Source organism: Rhinopithecus bieti, unplaced genomic scaffold, assembly GCF_001698545.2.
Source record: "Rhinopithecus bieti isolate Rb0 unplaced genomic scaffold, ASM169854v2 scaffold_37463, whole genome shotgun sequence".
In the NCBI taxonomy this organism is placed as follows: Eukaryota; Metazoa; Chordata; class Mammalia; order Primates; family Cercopithecidae; genus Rhinopithecus; species Rhinopithecus bieti.
Genome location: NW_016815818.1, coordinates 28,789 through 37,782, shown reverse-complemented (window position 1 = coordinate 37,782; position 8,994 = coordinate 28,789). Strand labels below are relative to the sequence as shown.

Here is an 8,994-nt window from a genome sequence, read left to right as displayed (position 1 = left end):
AAAAAAAAAAAAAAAAAAAAAAAAAAAAAAAAAAAAAAAAAAAAAAAATTAACATATATACAAAATGCAATGCTATTTTTAACACTAGGTGGCGATATATTTCTAAAGTGGGAATTCCCAGGCAATTGAAACACCTCTCTGAATATTCCAGTTGTATAATGTTCAGAAAAGATTTTTTTACATTTAGTGAGTGAATGGCACTTGCAAGATAACTCAGTCAAAATGTTAATAACTGGTTTTGTCTTTACTTTTAGCATATATTTATAGCTTTTACAGTTTTTTTTCTGAAATCTCATCCAGGAAAAGGGATGGGGAAAGGACACAGAATGACTTAGCTTGGATCAGACCCTGAAAATCAACCATTCCTTTGAAAGACGGGAATGCTGTAACTCTTATAGTTTCTTTAGATACCTGAAAATGATTGGAAAGTGGATCACAGGAATAAAAATACTTAGAAAGTGATAACTCAGAAAATATAGGAATAGTGTTAGTCTATCCCAAAACGCCCCTTCAAAAAGCTAAAACCTGTATTCTGTATATCTGGATAAGGCCTTGCTTTAGGCAGGATGTCAAAAAAAGAGCAGATGCATGACTGGCATAGTTGATGTTCCCCTCTGATTATTGACATCACCGCAAATAACACTGAGTAGGCTGGGGTCCACCCGCTTATTACAAATGAGTGACTTTCGAACACCATCAGAGGAAACTAAATGACTGAGAAACCAAGGAATCTATTAATTGTGAAAGAAAACTGCTTCCTAACTACCTTCTTTCATGATTATTATTATTTTAGAGACGGGGTCTCACTCTGTCACCCAGGCTGGAATACAGTGGCACAGTTATAGCTCACTGAAACCTCGAACTCCTGGGCTCAAGCAATCCTCCTGCCTCGGTTTCCTGAGTAGCTGATTACATTATTTTTACAACACACATAAGGTGGACAGGACATGACCAGGTTCTGAGATAAAATGAAATGCAGGGGCACAGATCTTAATGGAGAGAGATTCTTGGCAGATGGCCTGAGAGCCTATTCTTAGGCTAATGGTGAATTAGCAGTTGTCTTTGCTGGCTTCAAGCTTTGGTTGAAATTGCTTGAATGCTTTACAGACTAAACTTCTTGCCTGCTTCATACTGTTAGCAACTTTCCCACCTAAAATATCAGTTTACATTTTAGTCAAAGGTTTTCAGTGTTTTCTAAAATGTTTATAAAGTTACTAGGCTGCCTTGCTCTTAAAACTCACAAAATTTCTTTCTGGAATATGTCATACAATTGGTGCTGGTATCATAGTAAAGCGTGGGTTTCTAATATTTATTTTAATAACATATGTATTTTCTTTTCTTTTCTTTTCTTTTTTTTTTTTTAGACAGAGTTTCACTCTTGTTGCCTAGGCTGGAGTGCAGTGGTGCGATCTCGGCTCACCACAGTGTCCGCCTCCTGAGTTCAAGCGATTCTCTTGCCTCAGCCTCCTAGTAGCTGGGATTACAGGCATGCGCCACCGCACCTGACTAATTTTGTATTTTCAGAAGAGACGGGTTTATTCATGTTGGTCAGGCTGGTCTCGAACTCCCGACCTCAGGTGATCCACCTGCCTCCACCTCCCAAAGTGCTGGGGTTATAGGCGTGAGCCACCACACCCAGCAACATATGTATTTTTCAAATGAATTGAAACATCTTTGATTGCTAACTCACAACATCACTAGGACATCACTTTCCCACATCAATGGAATCAAATAATCGAATGTGATGTTGAAACAGATACTTAAGGAAGTAACTCATCATGCTATGATTTTTAGTTTTCTTTTAGGTAGTCCACTGGTTCTTATATAATATAAATCCTTGATACACTAGCTTCTGCATGTCCTATACTGTGTTAACTTATCTGGCACAGAGAAGCTACCTCCTCCATAATCTACTGGGCAGAGGAAATTAACCTATGAAATATGCTTGTCTCTAATGATGTATTTTCTATTGACTCAGCTGTCCAACACCAGGATGTGATGGAAGTGGCCACGTGACAGGAAACTATGCGTCTCATCGCAGGTACCCGATGACTTCATGTGCAGTCAGATTTTCATGGTCTTGTTCTATTTTAAATACTTATTCTCACCCTTTCTAGCTGTGTATTATCTGAAGCAGGAAATGGAGAGTGAGTTGGTTGGGTTTTTGGTTTATTTGGTTTGTCAGAAATAAAATTATGTGATCTAAAAATCATGATTCTTGATCAAAATGGTTTCCTGATCCTGTAGTCCAGGTTATAAGTGAAAAGCTGAGTTCATGTCAGGCTTCAGTTCTGTGTGGCTTGAGGACTCATGTGGAATGAGGAATAAATACAACAGAGTGACTCAAATAGACCATTTGCCCCAGGGAAAGTAATACCCTCAATCCTGGGCAAATAACAAATTGAGGCATTCGAGAGATTAAACAGTGCAAAGGGGCTGCTTTAATCTTTCCACCTACTATCTCCATTGATGGGATTTGTCTTCCCTTTGGAAAAGCACCATCACCTGGTTGTGCAGCAGGAACGGACTCTGTGTGTGGGTGATCATTGCATCCTGAGCGTTAGAGCTGGGGAGTCTCATTGGGCTAAAGTCATTCATTTGATAAACAGAAACTCTGAGTCTATGAGAAACAGTTGAAGTGCCACCAGCCCAGACTGGTGAGAAAAGAAAAGCCAGATTCAAAGCCAGTTATTTTTTTTCCCAATCCCCAGTCACCAATAATTTAACGTATGTTCACGACTCAGAACGCCATTTGACTCAGATTTGTATATGTCAGTGTTGTGTTGTGTTTTTTTCCTCATCCCTCTCTAGTGTTTCTGGATGTCCTTTAGCAGATAAGACTCTAAAATCCCTCATGGCTGCCAACTCCCAGGAGCTTAAGTAAGTGCGGGAAGCGTGGCCGGCTTGCCCTTCGTCCACACGGTAGGACCCTCTCGTTCAATGCCCATTCATTGCCCAAGTGATCAGCAACAAACAGTATGTCCTGCCTGCTGAGATCACAGCAAAGGCACTTTCTCACTAAAGCACTGGGATGACTGAAACAAAATCACTGTAATTTAATTTAGTTAATTTGCTTGCTTTGGGAGCTTTGTATTGTATAATATTTTTTAAAAGAGTGACGTAATAAACACAATACTTTTTTCTGTAAATTTCAGAATCTATGTATTAAATCAGACCTGTGAAGGTGTCACAAAGCATACCTGCCATTTAATGTTAAGGAATTGCATAATTCTTAACCTGCTGAGTATTTTGATTCATACAACTGCCTTTCACTTTGGGTGCCAAAAACAGTTTGGGCTCATTCCTGCCTCATCTACAAGATCTCAAAGTCACATGTATATTAACTTTTACTTAGTGATTTCATTTTTCCTGCTCATCTTCTTTTAATACAAAGTTCTCATTTGTTTATTTTCATATCTTATTACATTACATATAGAACAATAAACATTTATAATCTACCTTTGACCTCCTTAGAAATATGATAGGGCATAAATTTTAAAAGATAAAGAAATAGGATTAAACAAAACTAATTAATTTTTTTTACAAATAATAAAGCGTTAGAAAAAATGAGTACTATTACGTCTACTGGTAAAACAATATACACAGGTAGCAGCATCAGCGTTTGGTGTCTAAAACACATGTAACATTTCATGTATTATATTTTCTTAGTGTTTCGTTAGTCTTTCACCTTTTCAAGTTGTTTAAAATATTTTATCTAAAATTTTAAAACTAAGTTTATGAAAGAAGATGTGATAATGGACAGATATGAAAATTTGGAATCTTAGTACCAAAATAGTAAAAGAAACTATGAAATATGCTTTTCTCATTTTCTTTCTTTTTTCTTTTTTTTGAGATGGAGTTTCGGTCTTGTTGCCCAGGTACCCAGGCAGGAGTGCAATGACACAGTCTTCGGCTCACTGCAACTTCTGCCTCCCAGGTTCAAGTGATTGCCTGTCTCAGCCTCCTGAGTAGCTGGGATGACAGGCATGCGACCACCACACCCGAGTAGTTTTTGTATCTTTAGTAGAGACAGGGTTTCACCATGTTGGCCAGGCTGGCCTCGAACTCCTGACCCCAGGTGATCTGCCTGCCTCAGCCTCCCAAACTGCTGGGATTACGTGAGCCACCGTGCCTGGCCACTTTTCTCATTTTCGGTGTAAAGTACAATTTACTTTGTCAGTGTGGATTTTAGAAGTCATTTTATTGACTTGCAGTTTTCTAGACTAAAATATAAGTACTAAGTAGAGACTAATAATTAACAGACTGAAGAGTGAGATGTACCAAAATATCTTACTGAATCAGCTCTAAATTTCTACATTGCCACATCTTAATTATAGCTATTGGGTCTCTTAAATATTTTCTCTAAAACTAACTTCTAGAAAAATGTCGGTAATACACTGAAAATATGTAAATTTAGACATCCTATAGCAATACTCATTATTTAATATTTTATGCAGCTTTCTAATAAGTAATGTCTTTTTTTTTTTCATAGATATGTTTTTTTCCATACAAGAAAATTTCTTCCATGCAAGAAAAATCAAAGAGACATTTTATTGACTTCTTGTTTAGATATTCATGGGGAATGCCCAAAAACTGTTATTCAGCACAGATATTTCCATATCAATATGCTATAAAACCACTTTTTTACTAAAAAATGTTAATAGAAAAAGACCAGCATGTAAAACTTTCTTATTATGGAGGATACATACTATGTCTTTAAATGGTTGATAAAAGACTCAATGTAGGTTGCTCTGGTTAGCTGGAAGAGATGCATGCTCATTTTATATTACATTTGAAAAAAAAAAAGGCATTTATTTCCTATTTTCTGACTCAGACTTGAATATAAATGAATTCTGTGAAAGTTCAGGGGAATTGAATTGAAGAAAAGGGATAGTAAACACATTTTCTTTGGATTATCGTTTTCTCAAATGGAACTTTTGATCTGAACCACAGTGTGCATTCAGAAAAGCAAATATTTCATGATGGCCTCTAGTTTTTGTTTGTATTTGGGATTTTCTAAAAAAGACAGCAAAAAGGTGAAAGTCTACATAAACTTTTATATTTAAGAATATTTTGAAACCTATTCCTAATCAGCATTCCTAGTAGAAATTGGATTCCCTGTCGTTTTTCACTTTTCTCATTCCAGATTTAATGGTTGATTGTTGATGTAGTTATTGATGGATTTTCCCCAAAGACTGTTTAACTTGGGCCATGAGGCAGGATAGACCAGGTGCAAATAATTGAGGTTCTTTGGTAATCCCATAAATGTTCCAAGTCTCTGCAGTTCACAGGTATCACTGTTGTTCATCTGAAATAAATGGATTATCATAGTGGCACAGCATATCAGAGAAAATAAATTATTCACAAAAATCATTTGGAGGCCGGGCATAGCGGCTCATGCCTGTAATCCCAGCACTTTGGGAGGTCGAGATAAGCAGATCACCTGAGGTCAGGAGTTTGAAATCAGCCTAGCCAACATGGTGAAACCCTGTCTCTACTAAAAATACAAAAATTAGCTGGGTGTGGTGGTGTGTGCCTGTAATCCCAGCTACTTGGGAGGCTGAGGCAGGAGAATCACTTGAACCTGGGAGTTGGAGGTTGCGGTGAGCCAAGATCGCAGCATTGCACTGCAGCCTGGCCACAGAGCAAGACTCCACCTCAATAATAATAATAATAATTTGGAAAACTTTTCTTTTTACATAAAAGGTAAGAGCTTTGCATGATGTAGACAGAAGTCCAGCAAAAGGTTGTGGACTGATTTTCAAGTCCCTTCTATATGAGGTTTAAAAAAAAGAATGTACAATAAATAACAACTAATCCATTGTCACTCAGCAGTCATATATCCTAAAAAATATTTAAATTGATTATTAACCAAAACATAATTATATTTAAGCAAAAACAGTCTCACACAAAAAGCAGCTCATTGTTTTTAGTTATATTTGGCTGTGTGACCCCGCCTCCCTGCATGTGAACTGCAGAGACTTGGAACATTAATGTGATTACCAAAGAACCTAAATAATTGGGGTGTGACCCCCGCTCCCTCCACTAAAACTTCTCGGCCCATGCTCTCTTCCTGTGCCTTTCAGGTGTCCAACCCCAGGCTGCGATGGCTCGGGGCACGTGACTGGAAACTATGCTTCCCACAGAAGGTAGGATTAATTCTAATTCTGAGATGTGGAAATGAACTTGTCGGCAGCAGTCAGAGAGATCACATAATTTTATTTTGTTCTTTGTCGGGTCCCTATTTCAGCTTGTCCGGATGCCCTCGTGCAAGGAAAGGTGGTGTCAAAATGACCCCTACCAAGGAAGAAAAAGAAGACCCTGAACTGAAGTAAGTGCAACAGTTGAGACACGGGGGTCAGCTGTCTTTTGTTGGCAAAACGGGAGGGACCTTGGTTGGGATACAATTGAACATAGATTGACTTTCAGGGAAGGTGTACCCTGTTAAATATAAGCAAGAGTCAAACTATTTGGTGGTTTGAGAAAAGTTTCCAATTTATAGCTACATTTCCACAGCTCTTTGATAATGCAAAAGATTTTTTTAAACAATAACAGTTTCACACGTTTCTCAATTGTTTTAAAGGAAAGTAGTATTGTGGAAGTGCTATACACTAATAAATATGGCAGCATTTTCCCCTGAAACTTTAATTTTGCTTAAGGAGAAATTATATCTAAATTGAATTCCTTCCTCTAAGGAAGGTCATGGATGATATATGCAGATATACACATAGAAATTTAAGTTGTTTTCTCAACAACAGTTCTAAATGCAATATTTAAACATTTAGAAACCTAAATTCCAATTCTATGAGTAATGTGCTATGTAGCATTTGTCAAGACAGTTAATGTGTTATACCTTTGGTCCTTGGAAGCAACACAACATAGTCCTTATGTGATTGGCTCTAGACCTAAAAAGTGTGGGCATGAACTTGGCTCTACTTCTCATAAAATGGGCGGCAAGTTACCTGAGCTCTCTAAGCCTCGTTATTCCTCATCTGCAAAATGGGATAATAATACTCTCTACCCAGTAGATTGTAGTGAATATTAAGTGAGATAATGCATGAAAATCGCGTAGCTCAGAGCCTGCTTATGCAATGCCGTTTTGCTAGTTATGTTGGCATCTTTTATTAAAACTCTATAATTGCATGGCTTGTTCTCTGGAGAGCATAGGACTATCACTGCCTCCTTCCCGGCTGGTAATGTCTCTGCTTTCTCTCTAGATGTCCTGTGATAGGGTGTGATGGCCAAGGTCACATATCAGGTAAATACACGTCACACCGCACAGCTTCTGGCTGTCCTCTGGCTGCCAAGAGACAGAAGGAGAATCCTCTCAATGGAGCCTCCCTCTCCTGGAAACTGAACAAGCAAGAGCTACCACATTGTCCCTTGCCAGGCTGCAATGGGCTGGGCCATGTAAATAATGTTTTTGTCACCCACCGAAGGTAACATGAGTTTTCTGTCTTTTTGTTGTAGTGTTGTGATCGGTTGTCACCTAGGCTGCCTTGGGGAGAGGGTTGTGAACAACCCCCTAAAGGTTGTTCACTGTAACAGTTGAGATATCATAACATGAAGTCTTGTTATATAGATATTGGATGAGCATGAAGAATGAAAAATGTTATTTTCTCTATTTCTTAAAATTACTACACAGTTTTCAAGTGCTCTAGAAAATGTAGAGTTGGTTTTATTTGTATTCTAAAATATTGCTTAGGCTGCTATTTCTTAACGGTTCAGTCATTAAATGGTTTACTTCAGTTCCAAGTGGTGATATCTCTTCTATTATGTTATATAATTGCAAACTTTCATTTTACATATTTATAGAATTCCCTCTGTCTTATGGACTGGCTCAATTTGGGGCCAAAATTGTAGTTACTTTGCTACTGGGAGGGTGTGACTCATCTGCAGCAGCTAGAAAGAAAATGACACAGTGACTGCAAAGTGAGCAGCAGGATACAGGAGATCTGGAAACCCTTTTATAGTTCCCAGTGACTGAATTCCTTTACCACCGAGTGTCACGCATTCAACCAAGCCCTTTGTTGGGCAATAGTGATCTTTGTCCAGCTTTTTGGTTCACATTCCACCTAAAGGAAAAGATTAGAAGCTTCCCTACATATTTCTGCCATCAGTGGGGTCCTGTCTCATCTTTTGGGCCACTGTACATGATGCTGCTTTAAAATCCAATGAAGCTTTAGGAAACCATTGATGTTTTGTATATGAGCAGTGTAAACATTGAGCAAAATTGGGGCTTTTTGAGATTTTGCTCAGTTCTAAAGATATATATGGATGATATCAGAAAATAAAGCCTTCCAGGAATTGCTTGTTTGAAGGTATTTAAATATTCAGTAAAACCTGTTTATGGAGAAAACTTGACTTTTTCAAGTGGTTTATTTTTTGATGGTTTTCAAATGTAGACCTATGTCCACAATAGCACACATTATTTTATTCTGAGTTTGAATTATTATTTCATATTCAGGAACTTCACTCACAAATCAAGTGTGCCTAATGGCACATTTACTGTACAGTAGCTTGACTTCCTTGTGATGACCTCAGTAATATCCATATTGATCCTGATAATGAAATATTAATACTGTACTGTGGTGAGCACATCCCTCAGTTAGCAATAATGAAGTTATCTTTAAAAATAGTGAAGAAGTTTTTTTTTTTCATTTTTTTATTATACTTTAAGTTCTAGGGTACATGTGCATAACGTGCAGGTTTGTTACATATGTATACTTGTGCCATGTTGGTGTGCTGCACCCATCAACTCGTCAGCACACATCAACTCGTCATTTACATCAGGTATAACTCCCAATGCAATCCCTCCCCGCTCCCACCTCCCCATAATAGGCCCCCATGTGTGATGTTCCCCTTCCTGAGTCCAAGTGATCTCATTGTTCAGTTCTCACCTAGAAGTGAGAACATGCGGTGTTTGGTTTTCTGTTCTTGTGATAGTTTGCTGAGAATGATGGTTTCCAGCTGCATCCATGTCCCTACAAAGGA

The 8,994-nt window shown here is 38.0% G+C and overlaps 1 protein-coding gene across 1 annotated transcript in view; it reads left to right on the top strand.

Moving 5' to 3' along the window:
• The window catches only part of ST18 (ST18 C2H2C-type zinc finger transcription factor), a 77,691-nt gene that overhangs the window by 45,212 nt on the left and 23,485 nt on the right, over positions 1-8,994 (top strand). The window contains exons 10-14 of the mRNA XM_017853857.1: positions 1,979-2,041; positions 2,812-2,880; positions 6,087-6,149; positions 6,251-6,331; positions 7,218-7,439. Coding sequence (XP_017709346.1) covers positions 1,979-2,041; positions 2,812-2,880; positions 6,087-6,149; positions 6,251-6,331; positions 7,218-7,439 — 498 coding nt within the window. The remainder of the gene's footprint in view (positions 1-1,978; positions 2,042-2,811; positions 2,881-6,086; positions 6,150-6,250; positions 6,332-7,217; positions 7,440-8,994) is intronic.